This window comes from Aquarana catesbeiana, linkage group LG01, assembly GCF_042186555.1.
Source record: "Aquarana catesbeiana isolate 2022-GZ linkage group LG01, ASM4218655v1, whole genome shotgun sequence".
In the NCBI taxonomy this organism is placed as follows: domain Eukaryota; kingdom Metazoa; phylum Chordata; class Amphibia; order Anura; family Ranidae; genus Aquarana; species Aquarana catesbeiana.
This window is the reverse complement of record NC_133324.1, coordinates 525,342,503-525,357,986: the sequence shown is the minus strand read 5'-3', so window position 1 is coordinate 525,357,986 and position 15,484 is coordinate 525,342,503. Positions and strand designations below refer to the sequence as shown.

Genomic DNA, 15,484 nt, shown 5'->3' with positions numbered 1-15,484 from the left:
GTGTACTCACTTTTGTTGCCAGCAGTTTAGACCTTAATGGCTGTGAGTTATTTTGAACGGACAGCAAATTTACACTGTTTTATACAAGCTGTACACTCACTACTTTACATTGTAGCAAAGAGTCATTTCTTCAGTGTTGTCACATGAAAAGTTATATAATATTTACAAAATTGTGAGGGGGTGTACTCACTTTTGTGAGATACTGTATGTATTGACAGCCTCTGCTCATTACTTTGTTGGAGCACCTTTTGGCACCAATTGCAGCCTCAAATCTGAGTATGATGCTACAAGCTTGGCACACCTATCCTATTTTTGGGCAGTTTCTCCCATACTTCTTTGCAGGACTTCTCAAGCTCTATCGGTTTGGATGGGGAGGATCGGTGCACAGCCATTTTCAGATCTCTCCAGACATGTTCAATCTTTAAGTCTCTGCTCTGACTGGGCCACTCAAGGACATTCAGAGTTGTCCCATAGCCACTCCTTTTGTTATCTTGGCTGTGTGCTTAGGGTCGTTGTCCTGTTGGAAGGTGAACCTTCGCCCCAGTCTTAGGCCCAGAGCGCTCTGGAGCAGGTTTTCATCAGGGATGTTTCTGTACATTGCTACATTCATCTTTCCCCCGATCCTGACTAGTCTCTCAGTTCCTGCCACTGAAAAACATCCCCACAGCATGATGCTGCCACCACCATGCTTCATTGTAGGGATGGTGTTGGCCAGGTGATGAGCGGTGCCTGGTTTCCTCCAGACATTACGCTTTCAATTCAGGCCAAAGTGTTCAATCTTTGTTTCATCAGACCAGAGAGTTTTGTTTCTCATGGTCTGAGAGTCCTTCAGGTGACTCTTGGCAATCTCCAGACAGGCTGTCATGTGCCTTTTGCTGAGTGGCGGCTTTCGTCTGGCCACTCTACCATACAGACCTAATTGGTGGAGCGCTGCAGAGATGTTTGTTCTTCTGGAAGGTTCTCCTCTCTCAACAGAGAAACTGGAGCTCTGTCAGTGACCATTGGGTTCTTGGTCTCCTCCCTGACCTCCGCCCCCCCCCCCCCCCCCCCCCCCCATATGGCTCAGTTTGGCCACACGGCCCACTCTAGGGAGAGTCCTGGTGGTTCTAAATTTCTTCCGTTTACGAATGATGGCCACTGTGCTTTATTGGGACCTGCAGAAATTTTTCTGTACCCTTCTCCAGATCTGTGCCTCGATGCTAACTTGTCTTGGAGGTCTACAGACAATTCTGTGGGCTTCATGGCTTGGTTTGTGCTCTGACATGCACTGTTAAATGTGGAACCTTATATAGACAGGTGTGTGCCTTTCCAAATTGTGTGCAATCAACTGAATTTACCACAGGTGGACTCCGAGTTGTAGAAACTTCTCAAGGATGATCAGTGGAAACAGGATGAACCTGAGCTCAATTTTCACTGTCATGGCAAAGGCTGTGAATACTTATGTACATGTGGTGGTTTTTAATACATTTTGCAAGGATTTCAAACAACAAACTTCTTTCACGCTGTCATTATGGGGTATTGTTTGCAGACTTTTGAGGGGAAAAAATTAATTTTAATCAATTTTGGAATAAGGCTGTAACAACAAAATATGGAAAAAATGGCATGCCCAAAGGCATAAAGGACCTGGTGCAAGAATTTAATCTTCCCACTTCCGAACATTTTACGCTCACGTGTATCATTGGCGTTTTATATCTTTCTTTACGCCCTTTACTTCCTCCCAATGGCTCAAAGCCTTCAACTCTACATATGCGACATCTCGTTGCATGAATCATTTGGAACTGGCACAGAAGATGATGCTTAGTTGGTATATCCCTTACTATCTTAATATTCATCCTCCAGTTCACCTTTTTGCTTGCGGGACTGTGGACTTGCAGGCACTCTATTTCACACATTCAAGATTTTACAAAACCACATCAGCTTCCAGCCGAAAATCTTCCAGCTCATCAGAGACCACTTGTGTAATTATACAACCCAACCCTGCTCTGGCATTCTTAAACCTAGATAGTGAGAGATTCCTGATGAATTCTCGTATAGTAGTCACTCATATTTTACTCGCCAGAATTATGATAGTGAGACACTGGAGATCGCAGCTGGCTCCTACTCCGTCCGAGGCTTTCAACTTGGTCAAGACCAGTTACCTCAGTGAAAAAGCATTGTCATTTAGCTCTGCATCTTACACAACCTGTGTGATCTGCTGTAATGCAGCAAACCTATGCTAAGACTGCTACTTTACTGTTCTGTATTTTGTAATGTGCATCTGTGACATCTTTTCATGCATTGTTCACTCTTATTTTCAAACTGCAAAAAAAAAGTTAATGTTCAAAAAAAAAAGTTTGTGACCCATAGGCTTTGTAGTGCACAGAGAATATTGAGCATGGTGATGCCTGGATTGGTGACAAAGAAAATTACATCAGCCGCAGTCTTGTGGCTGAGTATTTGGTAAAGCCTGCAGTGTCTGAAACTGAAGAGGGTTTTCAGGGTCAGGATAAAGATAATATGGGTGAGTGGACAGCCTGTCTCGTATTGTTTGAAATACAAAAAAAAATCAGGTCTAAGCTTGTTCACCTTTTACGGCTGCACTAGTAGAGGAAGACAGCGACATTATTCATCGGAGCATGTGTAGGCCCAGCCCAATATGTTGCAGGGGTGGCTTGCATGAACTGCCCTATCAAAGGCCTTGTCTGAATCTGTGGAAAGCAAGAAAAATGGGCATTTGAAACTGTACAGCATGGACGAGGTTGAGGGCCTATAGTGTTGTCCTTTGCTTTGCATGAAAGCACAAAGCCAGGACTGATCCATGTTAATGAGTCTGTAGATATGGAAATAATCTCTAGATTTTTTTTTTTTTTACAACAGTTTTTAAAGCTACATGTAAGTAATGCAGTAGATCTGTAACTGCTGTTTTGGGATAGGTCTAATCCACAGAGGACAAGGACCTATGTACACTCTCAAAGAGTAGAGCCTTCTTGTACTAGAGAGTTATAGGCCATCATGAAATGTGGTGACAACCTAGTGAAGAAAGTTTTTTGTAATGTGGCAAGGAAAATCCATCAGGGTCTGGAGCCTTTCAGGGGTTTGGTCTGTGCAATAGCCGCATCAAGCTCCTCTGCCTTGAATGGAGTCTCCAGCTCTGTCTGAATCGAGTCCTAAAGAATAGGCATGCCCAAGGACCAAAGGTAATCCTGGGCTGCAGCTAGTTTGCTGTTTTATAGCGTGGGAGTCAGGAACTGAGTGCAAGTTGTAGAGACCCCGGCAAAGTCACAAAATTCCACAGCCATTTCTTTATCAACTTTATTCCGTGTTTGGACATATGAGGGAAAATGGGTAGTTTTCCTAGGGCCATGCAGAGCTCTGGCTAACATGGAGCTTGCTTTTTCACTGTGTACTGCTCTCTGCGCATGTGTGAATGAGATTTAAAAATAGGAGGATCTATGTAGTTATTTCATTCCATTGGCCAGCTGTGCATGCAGAACTACTGGTTTATGGCATAGATATAGATTACAATATATGGTAATTTTATAGAGATTTTAAAATTACTCCTCCAATATTTTAGGCTGCAACCATCCTGCGAGTTTACTACCATTTTCAAATATTTACACAAATGGATTTAGGAATTTTTAGATTTTTTCTTTTTTTTTTTTTTCGTGTGTGTGTATATGTAGATGTGTGTGCTTTATTTTTTTGTTTATTGTTTTTTCCCTTTTGCAGGGCACAGTTTAGGATATGGCTTTGTGAATTACTTAAATGCTAAAGATGCAGAAAGAGCAATAAACACACTTAATGGATTGAGACTGCAATCAAAAACCATAAAGGTGAATATGTGCTTTAAACTAGATTTATTTGGGGTTGAAATGTTACTGCATTACTTTTTTGTTTTCAGATTGTGCTAAAGACCACCTTGGCTTATTCACTGCAGACATCTATATCTATACAGGGTTAGTTTGCCATTAAAACAATAAAAGGTATACAAACACTGAACACCTTCCATCCCCCCCCCCCCCCCCCCCAGTCCCTGCTGATGCCCATGCAGCATGTGTTGCAGTTCAGGGATTTAAAATTCCCCCTCTTCTTTCTGTGGGGCTTCTGGGACGGGTCACAGTAATTCTGATTAGTCAGCTTAGGTACAGAGCATTGTTCTGATCTGTCTGATCTCAAATCTATGAACCATTACACAGGATGCGTGGGCACTGACATCTCCCACAGAGGTAAGAACAGTTAGGACAGGGGTAGTGGAGAATGGTGTACAGTGTTCATCTTTTAATTTGTTTTCTGAAAAGGTGAACTTGCACTTTATAAATCCCCTGTCACTATGCCATATCATCTTTTTAGTTGTTTTATGAATTTGTTGGTGCTTTATTTGTGCACTCTATTGTCCCCCTTCACCACCACAATGGCCTTTTTATCAATGAATTACAAAGTTACGAATAATGGAAAAGAAGAGAAATAAAGGAAAAATTGGACGTTTCCTGATGTTAGGTTTTTTCCCCCTTTTAGCTGCCTCTCCCTTGGTCCCTTTTACATGGCCAAATGGGAGCTGTGTGTAACTAAAAGGGGAGCGGGCATTGCATAGTTTGCCGCACAATATTGCAATGATCTTTCCCCGGAAGTGGGAGCAGATACCTGGATTTGACAGGTATCTGCTCCCCCCCCCCGAAAGGTGCCAATTGTGGCACCGGAAGGGGGGGGGGGGGGGGGATCAGATCCATAGAAGTTCCATTTCTGGGTGGAACTCCACTTTAAGACTGGAGCAACCAGAATCTGAAGTAGCTGGGCACGGCAACTGGTCTGCTTGTAACTTTCATTCTCAAAGCTTAACGTGTAACTACAGTTCCTCTGTCACAAGCTGCGATTTAGGCAGGCTCTTCATTGCTGAAGAAACCTTCAATGTCTCTCCTGAAATAAAATACATCTACCTGCTTTCAGCATTTTCTGCCATGTAAACTGAGCTATGCATGGTGCAGCTCAGCTTACATCACCAGCACGGTCCCTGTGTGTTTTGATGATTGGCACATAACAGAGGAACAAAGCAGCAGACAGAAATGACACTTAGTGCTCTTAATTGAGACAAGTACACACTATAGAGGGATGTGTTTTGCTAATTTTACTTGTCTGAGGTTTACTGCCACTTTAACACCTTTAATGATACACATATGCGCCCTCACTGCACTGACCTTATTTATGTGGGGCGGCATATGTGTTTCTCCCTTTGTGCTGGGAGCCTGCGAGACCGGGGTCTGATCAGGACCCAGATCTCCAGGTCACCTGATCGCTGTGGTAGCCTCTGGTTGGCTACAGCAGTGACCAGTCTGTGACTGGAGAAGGATACAATGTGTCTCTCGTTCCTTGCAGAAAGGAAAAAAATGTAAAATAATTTTAAAATGGAGAACAATACCTAGATCAAGGTTTGATCTAGGTCAGCGCCAGGGTTAATGTTTGGGTTACATCAGGGTCAGTATATTTTGGACAGGATTTTATTATTTTAAATTGATGTCGGTGTGTGTTAGGTAGGACAAAAATAAATAAGCAAATTGCCTCTGGACTGTACTACAGGTACAAACAACAAATAACATACACATATGGGGTATTGTCGGTAGCAGGAGAATTTATTTTGGGTTGTTTTATCCTTTTTTTTACCATTTTTGGACCAGTGTTCTTTTGATAATAAAGAAAAATCAGGCGATATCCATAACTGTTTACTACCAAACGAAAGCCCAATTTTGTCCTGAAAAAAGCAAGGTATAATCCACCTGGATGCACAAATTAGTTGTGGTGATACATATGGCTTTACTAACACATGTCAAAATTGAGCTTAACCATTTAGATTTGTTTTACCCTCAGGTGTAAAGGGGTTAAGTGTGCACTCACCACAAATGTAGCACAACATATAATGGCTGTTCCAATCCAATCAAAATCTGTGGAAACTGATATGAACTAAATGAATAGCCCTACGTAAATGCATGAGCTGCACAAAGAGTTTTAAAATGCAAGCAAAAAAAGTAAATTGGGCTTGTGCCGCGTGTCTAAGCTGATATCTAAAGGTCATTGAGACAGGTATAGTGTATTTTTCCCTCAGCACTGAGAAGTTGGAAAGTCTGCCATCTGTAATAATGTGTTTAAGGGCTGTAATCCCTTTGAATGCCCAGAGCTGGGGATCTGGCAATTTATAAAAATGCTGAAGCTGTGGGTTACCCCATAGGGGATTATGAGGAGAAAATGAGGAGTCGGCCTTTTAGACGGCCCTGGACTGTTGCCATACTCTAGAGGTTGACCGATATGGGTTTTTCTCTGGCCGATGCCGATATTTAGAAACCGCCGATGGCCGATATATGATGCCGATTTTTCCCGATATGTTAAGCCAATTTATTTTTTTTTTCCCTTCATCTCATAAAATCTAACAGTTTTAGGCTAAAAATAGTGCCTGTAAAGTGCCTGCAAAGCGGCTCCCCTGCAGTCTCAGTGTGAAAGCCCGAGTGCTTTCACACTGAGGCAATGTGCTGGCAGGATGTTAAAGTTCTGCAAGCAGCATCTTTGGAGTGGTGTATACCGCTCCTCCACCACTCCTGCCCATTAAAATGAATGCGCACCGCTGCCGAAGCGCCTGCAAAGCGATTCGGCAGCGGCGCTTCACGTGCGCATACAACCCCTTCCTCTGGCGCTAGCTGGGTTATAAGCGCCCCGCTAGCAGCCGAATAGCGCCGCTAAAACTAGCAGCATTTTACCGTCAACCCCTGCCCGCTCCAGTGTGAAAGCAGCCTTAAGTAATAAGTGATACAGAAAATTTCTTACATTTAAACAGGTAATCAAAACTTTTGGACTAAAAAAAAATGAGCTGACCTTACTGCTTAGTTTTTTTTTTTTTTAAATTCATTAGTGTATTTTTTCCAAAAAAAATTGCGTTTGAAAGACCACTGCGCAAATACCGTGTGACAAAAAATATTGCAGCAACTGCTATTTTATTCCCTAGGGTCTCTGCTAAAAAAATATATATATATAATTTTTGGGGGTTCTAAGTGATTTTCTAGCAGAAAATACTGGATTTTTACTTGTAAGCAACAAATGTCAAAAAAGATTTAGTCTTTAAATGGTTAAACTGAGAACTCCTCCACATGGAGTTCAGTTCATTGACAAGTGGAAACATTGTATCTTATTAGTTTCTTTAATCAGACTTGGCAGGCTGCCCAGAGAGGAGAAAAGTCCAGAAGACTTCAGGCAGCTTGCATTGACTTCTATTACGGAAGTCATTTGCAAGTCACGCTAAAGTTATAATCGGCCGATGCCGATTAATTAAACGCCAATATATCGGTCGACCTCTAACTCCAATGTCGTTTTCATTGGAGGAGTCGTCTCAAGATGAACCCTAGGCCCTCTATAAGCCCGGATGCTCAGGGCTGCATAGGACCCTAGAATAGCTGCCTCCAACGAAACCGCAGGGTTCTGTCTGGGCTGGCTAAGCCACCATTGGAAAACCATAATATTGCTGAATAAATCTTTAATAGTACAAAAATCTAATAATGAACAGAAACCCATATTTTAAACATGGGCAGTGTAAACCACCCCTCTAAAAACCATAAAGTTGGTTAAATTAAAGAGACATCGTCACTTTAAAAATGGACACACAGGAGGCCGCTGCAATGGTGCAAACTAACCGCACTATACACTGAATATGAACACTTCCATATATGGAAGCCTTGATGGTCTGTGGGCGGGTGAGTAAGACACAAAGCAATACTTGTCCCTTACGAGGCTTATTGTATGCTAATTGTGTCACATATCCCCATTTTAACAGACCAATTCATGGAGAGTTCGTCCGTAGCTATCTGATATAGAGGGAAGTATATTACACTGCTGAACAACACATTTGCCAAGGGCAGCAATGGAATACTTTTATTGATGCACTTGCAGCTAATTGAAAACAGTCCTTGGGTATTCCCACATGTGGCACACCCGTTGCATTCACTAAATAATTAGTAGTCCAGGTGAATGAATCAGGCTATAACAGCATTGTAGAGATGAGCACAGCTTAGTAACAGTGCCCTCTAAGGGATATCCTGGGTGGCCAGCAGAGCATCCAAGTGACCAATCAAAGTTCAAAAGCTCAGATCCTGATTGTATGGCTATCTGACTGTGTGTGGGCTGATTGATGTCAGATGCAAAACAGAGTGGGGTTAGTCGTTCAGATTGGCATCAGAGTAGATAATTCACCGTGGTGTCCCGGCGCAAAATGATCGGCAAAGAGTCCCGGCAAAAGAGGACAGTCCTGCCTAGTCCCTCTACTCTGGCTAAATAGGGCAGACAATAAGCCATTTACTCTGACTCTGGCCATTTTGGTTTGCATACAAGAGTTGTATTCATGAGATAAACTTAGGCCCGAAACCAAACATTCCAACGGCGTTGAATGCCTTCTCGGCGTCCAACGCTGCTATCGCCCCAGAATTACCTTCCTTGGCTCAAGTCAATATGGGTAAACAATCTGCGGATAATAATATCTGTCTCTCTGCCCGGCATGAATTTGGATGCACTAGGGCCGTAATAACCATTTTCAAACGGTTTGCCAAAATCTTCACTAGAAGCTTAGCATCCACAAAGATATCGGGCAGTAGGGCTTACAGAGTTCCAGGTCTTTGCCGGGTTTGGGCACAACTATCACAGCCTCAGCCATGGTGGCCGACAGGGAATCCTCTCTCAAGGAGGTTAAAAGCATAAAGGGGGATCGAGGTGCTAAGTCATCTATGTATGTCCTGTAAAATTTGGTGGGGAATCCATCAGGCCCTGGTGTTTTCCCTGCCTGAAGAGTGGACAGGGTTCCGCTGGACCTCCTTGAGCGTGATGGAGTCAAGCTGTTCCCTGTCTTGACCTCGGCCTATAGAGAAGTCAACGTCGGAAAGGTAAGTATGAAGATCATCCATGGAGTAGTTTACCTGAGACAAGTAGAGTGTAGCGTAGTAGGAAGCAAAGCAGTTGGTTATTTCCCTAGACAGTCTGCCTATCACCGTCCATGTCGACTATACAAGGGACACTCCTACAGGGCGACTGCTCCCAGGCCGGCTAGGCCAAGAACCGGCCATTGCGCTCGCCAACCAAAATTCTTTGAGACTGTCTGAGCATCTTCTTTTTAGTCAGATAAGTACGGAGCGTAGGAACAGCTCTAGTGCTTTCCTGAAGTTGGTCATGAAGCAATGGGTCTTTAGTCTGAATCTATTGCTTTTCCAAGGAAGTGGCTGCCTCCTCAGCCCTAGCCAAGTCGGCCTTCATCTGCTTACGAACCACGCCTATGAGTAACTGGTATTGCCCTCTACAAAAAGCCTTAAAGCCGTCCCAAACCACGGCCGCAGAGGCAGGATTAAGGCTCCAATACACATTCATCTGTTAGATATCCAAACAAGAAGACTTGCTGCTCCAGGTGAGGTTTTGAAAGCCTGATGATCTGGACAGGTGCTCGCCTCTGCATATAATCAAAAGAAGAAATGGCCGCACTATGTACTCTATCAAAATTCTTTTATTCAGAACACCCCAAAGTGTTGACAGTCAACTTAGTTTATCCGAGGTGGATGCTGCCGGGGACAGCTTGCGCAGCACTGGTGCGTGGTCAGATTCCCCTTGGCAAGGTAGATGTCTGCTGAACCATGGGTAAGAGGGGACTCCCTGCATACACAAGATTGATAAGGGAGAGGGTTTTATAGGTGGCAGAGTGGCACATAAAAGTTCTATCTAGAGGATGTCTCCAACGCCACACATCGGTTAGCCCATAGGCCCCTGCCCACTCAGGTCAGAAGAGGTCCCCCCTGTGGATGTGAACCGATCCATCTCAGGGTTAGGGGGCATATTACAATCACCCATTAAAAAGCACATTATCCATAGAGTAATTGGCAATGAGGGCTTTTATCTTACGGAGCAACCTAATAGAAGCAGGAGGAGGTATGTATAATCCCACCAGTACAAGTTCTAAACATTCTACCATAGCATGTATCGCAGCTTAACGTCTGGGTCTAGCGCAAGGTGCAAGAGTCTAAAAGGTAAGGAATTGTGTATCAAAATGCTCACTCCCCTGGCAAATTTAGAGTAACTTGAGTGATAGTGTTGGCCCACCCAGGGTTTCTTTAGACTAAGTTTTTTTTTCCCCCACTAAGTGGGTCTCTTGAATAACACAAATATGGGGCTTGTAGGTCTTAAGAAACTGGAACACTAAGGACTGCTTTATAGGAGAATTTAAACCCCTAGCATTCCTGAAAATCACATTGATGGAGGCCATCAAATCAACAGTCAGCATCATAGAAGGCGACTCAGAAACCAGCACCAACCCAGATGTATCTACAAAGCCCAGCAGGATGCCACGTAGCAACACGCCCAAAAGGAGCGCGGACAACCAACTGTGTCATATGTACATTTATAGTAAACAATCCTACAAAGAAAACCACCCCCCTCCCCCCAGAACTGGAAGTGGCATATCTTCCCAAACCAAGCATGGCATACCGCCATGTAGTGGAGGAGGCATGTGCAAGAGGCATGCAGTACATAAGTCTGTTAACACATAACATGTAGGGTCATACAGAGAAGAATGATGTGCAGGTCTCCCGGGGGTACAAAACTTGAACAGTCAGATAACTTCAAAGCGATCAACTAACTAGGAAGCATAGCTCCAGAACAAAGGAGCAACATAAGCTGGACAAACAGTCATAATCTGTCAGGTATGGGCCCATCAAGACCAGGTAAACTAAAATGTTGTAACTCTAGGCCTAGTGAGGTTGACAAAAGTGGGGGGGGGGGGGGGGGAGATATCAATCCCCATGTCAGACAGACACAGGCCCAGAAGTCAGCAGAGCGTCACAAATAAAGGGCCAGAAGGTATGCATAAAGGCCCGTGCACACGATCGGACTTTTTGACAACAAACATGCAAATTAGCCGTTTTGGAGCAACATCCGACCGTGTGTATGCTCCATCGGACAAACTTTTCTGTTTTCATCTGACTTTTGTTGGCTTTGCAAACGCACAAACTTTCCGGCAACAAAAGTCCGATGGAGCAAAGTCCGATCGTGTGTACACAAAACCATCGGACTTTTGTACAAACTACAGTACGCAGCCGCGAGAATGTTTCCAGCATGATCCCATCGCGTTCTTGGCAACAGGATACTGTACATCTCGCGCTAGCTGCAATAGGAAAAACACATTTTCCTTTTGCAGCAAGCGCGAGGGAATTCCCCTCTGGGAGCATACCAGGCCTTTAGGTCTGGTATGGATTTTAAGGGGAACCCCCTACGCTGAAAACGGCGCAGGGGTCCCCCCAAAATCCATACCAGATCCTTATCCGAGCACGCAGCCCGGCCGGTCAGGAAAGGGGGTGGGGATGAGCGAGCGCTTCCCCCCCCCCCGAACTGTACCAGGCTGCATGCCCTCAACATGGGGGGTGGGTGCTTTGGGGGAGGGGGGCCCCCTGTGGCCCACCACCTCAAAGCACCTTGTCCCCATGTTGATGAGGACAAGGGCCTCTTCCCGACAACCCTGGCCGTTGGTTGTCGCATTCTGCGGGCGGAGGGCTTATCGGAATCCGGGAGCCCCCTTTTAATAAGGGGGCCCCCAGTCCCCCACCCTATGTGAATTAGTATGGGGTATATCATACCCCTACCCATTCACCTAGGGAAAAAAGTGTCAATACAAAACACACTACACAGGTTTTTAAAGTAATAAGGCAGCTCCGGGAGGCTTCTTCCGACTTCGGGGGTCTCTCCTGGCCTCTTCTCCAGGTGTCCGGTTCTTCTCCGCTCTCTCTGGCCTCTTCTCCCGGTGTCCGGTTCTTCTGCCGAGCTCCTCCGCTTTCTTCTGCTCTTTTGCCGCTCTCTTGCTAGCGGTGGCCCAGTCTTATTCGTTGTCTTCTTCCCTCTTCTCTTATTCCGATGATGACACGACTCTCTCTCCCGCTGTAATGCTGTCTGAGCGCCTCGCAACGACTTGTATAGGCATGGGGCGTGTGTATGGGCCTTAAGACTGCTCTGAATAAGAAAGAGAAGGGGAGATAGCAGCCGCTATCATCCCATACGATCTGTATCCAGCCAGGAGGATGCCGCTTCAGGCGATGTTAAGAAGCTCACCCACTTTCCATCTTGAACCCAGAGTCTAGCTGAAAAAAGTATACTGTACTTGAGGCCTTTAACTCTTAGGCGGGCTCGGACATGATTAAACGATTTTCGTAGTTGCTGTGTTTCAATTGAATAGTCTGGGAATATAAGGAGCTTAGTATTTTTTTGTATTTCAACGCCCCCCACATTGCGAGCTTCCCACAATACCAGATCCCTGTTACGAAAGTTCCAAAGCTTAAATATGAAGGTGCGTGATGGTGCTCCTTGAGGGCCCCTGACGGGGAATACGGTGAGAATGCTCCACCACAAACTGGGATGAGTATGAGGCCCGGGGGAGGAGGGTTTGCAGTAATCCTTCCATGAAAGAAGTGGGGTTATTACCCTTCTGCTCCCTCCGGCAACCCCAGGACACGCAAGTTGTTGCGACGATTTTCGTTTTCAGTGTCCTCCGCCCTGGACTCCAAGTGCTTTCCTTTGGTTTTCAGAGCGTGCAGGTCCGCCGAGTGCTCTATGTACAACCTCGGCTGAGGATATACGCTGCTCCGCCTCCTCCATGTGGCCTCAGAAAGTGTCCAGGTCTCTCCGGATAAGTCCGAGCTCCATGTAGACTTGGTCCATTTTTTTCTGTCAGGGTGGTGCGGCAGGTGGTGATCTCCTGCATCAGCTCAGCAAACTCCGGAGGAGCCGCAGGAGTCTCAGCCATTGTGTTGGTCGCCTCTGTCTGCGTGGCCAGACTACTACAGGCAGTGGCGGCGGCCCTGCCCTTAACTTCCGGATGATCCACTAGCGTGTTGTTTTTCCGAGAAGAACCCCGTTTTTTGGGTCCAGGCATGGAGAATCGGAACCGGGCTCTCAGAACTGGCTATCAAGGCAGATTTCATTCGTCCCACATTTGTAATGACAAGAATAAATGTTCCGGACAGCGGAGCAGTACTAGGACACGTCTGCTCCCTGCACCATCTTGGACTCAACCCATTTTAGTTAATAATAATCTTTATATCATAATTATCCCTGCGTGGTAAAAGGTTTGCCCGGGGGTGTTGGTATTTTGGTCAAAGATTTACAACATATACCAGAGAATTACAGGACTGACTGTACAACCAGATGTGTTGATCTCTGTATTGTCAATGATCCCGTGCTCTATAAAATCTATAAAGAAAGGTATTCTAAGACATATGTTAACAGCAGCGTGTACAGTCATAGCTCGAAATTGGAGGAAGGAGGTAGATCCCTCAATCAGGGTAATGGATATGTGAGATGAGCGAGATGCGGTCTCCGGAGATGACAAAAATGGAAGCAGGTCTTTGAGAACAAACCATAATGATATGGCAACAATGGGAGGAGTTCAGAACCTCTGCAAAATTATCAAAATATATGTAGAGCAATACTGTAGGGTTTTCCCCTTTTTTTTTTTTTTTGTAGGGTTATGTGGGTTAATGTTTCTTAGTTTCTATGAGTCCGGACAAACTATTTTGGAATCTTGGATGGATATACAATCAGACCCCCTTAAATTTTTCACTCTTTGTTATATTGCAGCCATTTGCTAAAATAATTTAGGTTCATTTTTTTTTCCCTCATGTACACACAGCACCCCATATTGACAGAAAAACACAGAATTGTTGAAATTTTTGCATATTTATTAAAGAAAAACTGAAATAATCACGTGGTCCTAAGTATTCAGACTAGGGGTGCAACGGATCGTCACCGATCCATGATCCGAACAGTTCAGCCTGTTTGGATCGGCACACAAGCGATCCGCGGAACGCTCCACTGCCTCGGCCTTAGGAAAGGCCGCAGTTTCGGCCTAGCTCCGGAGCGGCGGCCGTCTTGGTACACCTGGCGGCGGCCTAGGTGAGCGGCACGCTGACAACATCATCAGCCGCCTCAACTGCAAGCAAGCTCCAATCATAGGGGAGATGTGGATATTACCGTGGGGGGAGTTGTGGGGAGTGGGGGATATTACAGTTGGGGAGATGTGGATATTACAGTGGGGACTATATGGTGGAATTTTCACAGGTTTTTGTAAATTCAATTAATTATTTTTTTTTGTTTGATCCCAAAATGATCTGATCCATGACTCCTGATCCGAGGAGCGATCCGAACTGTGAGTTTTTTGCTCCGTTGCACCCCTAATTCAGACCCTTTGCTCAGTATTTAGTAGAAGCACCCTTTTGATCTAATATAGCCATGAGTCTTTTTGGGAAAGATGCAACAAGTTTTTCACACCTGGATTTGGGGATCCTCTGCCATTCCTCCTTGCAGATCCTCTCCAGTTCTGTCAGGTTGGATGGTAAACGTTGGTGGACAGCCATTTTTAGGTCTCTCCAGAAATGCTCAATTGGGTTTAAGTCAGGGCTCTAGCTGGGCCATTCAAGAACAGTCACGGAGTTGTGAAGTCACTCCTTCGTTCTTTTAGCTGCGTGCTTAGGGTCATTGTCTTGTTGGAAGGTAAACCTTCAGCCCAGTCTGAGGTCCTGAGCACTCTGGAGAAGGTTTTCGTCCAGGATATCCCTGTACTTGGCCGCATTCATCTTTCACTCGATTGCAACCAGCCGTCCTGTCTCTGCAGCTGAAAAACACCCCCACAGCATGATGCTGCCACCACCATGCTTCACTGTTGGGACTGTATTGGACAGGTGATGAGCAGTGACTGGTTTTCTCCACACATACCGCTTAGAATTAAGGCCAAAAAGTTCTATCTTGGTCTCGACAGACCAAAGAATCTTATTTCTCACCATATTGGAGTCCTTCAGGTGTTTTTTTCATGTGTCTTGCACTGAGGAGAGGCTTCCGTTGGGCCACTCTGCCATAAACCCCCGACTGGTGGAGGGCTGCAGTGATGGTTGACTTTCTACAACTTTCTCCCATCTCCCGACTGCATCTCTGGAGCTCAGCCATAGTGATCTTTGGGTTCTTCTTTACCTCTCTCACCAAGGCTCTTTTCCCCCGATAGCTCAGTTTGGCCGGACGACCAGCTCTAGGAAGGGTTCTGGTTGTCCCAAACGTCTTCCATTTAAGGATTGAGGCCACTGTGCTCTTAGGAACCTTAAGTGCAGCAGAATTTTTTTTGTAACCTTGGCCAGAACTGTGCCTTGCCACAATTCTGTCTCTGAGCTCTTCAGGCAGTTCCTTTTGACCTCGTGATTCTCATTTGCTTTGACATGCACTGTGAGCTGTAAGGTCTTATATAGACAGGTGTGTGGCTCCTAATCAAGTCCAATCAGTATAATCAAACACCGCTGCACTCAAATGAAGGTGTAGAACCATCTCAAGGATGATCAGAAGAAATGTTAAATATAGGAGTGTCAAAGCAAAGGGTCTGAATTCTTAGGACCATGTGATATTTCAGTTTTTCTTTTTTAATAAATCTGCAAAAATGTCAACAAGTCTGTTTTTCTGTCAATATGGGGTG

General features: G+C 45.1%; 1 protein-coding gene across 2 annotated transcripts in view; it reads left to right on the top strand.

Moving 5' to 3' along the window:
• ELAVL1 (ELAV like RNA binding protein 1) overlaps positions 1–15,484 on the top strand; it is a 121,771-nt gene that overhangs the window by 41,897 nt on the left and 64,390 nt on the right. For both annotated transcript variants that reach the window (XM_073594638.1, XM_073594631.1), the window contains exon 3: positions 3,709–3,812. In XM_073594638.1, the coding sequence (XP_073450739.1) occupies positions 3,709–3,812 (104 nt within the window). The remainder of the gene's footprint in view (positions 1–3,708; positions 3,813–15,484) is intronic.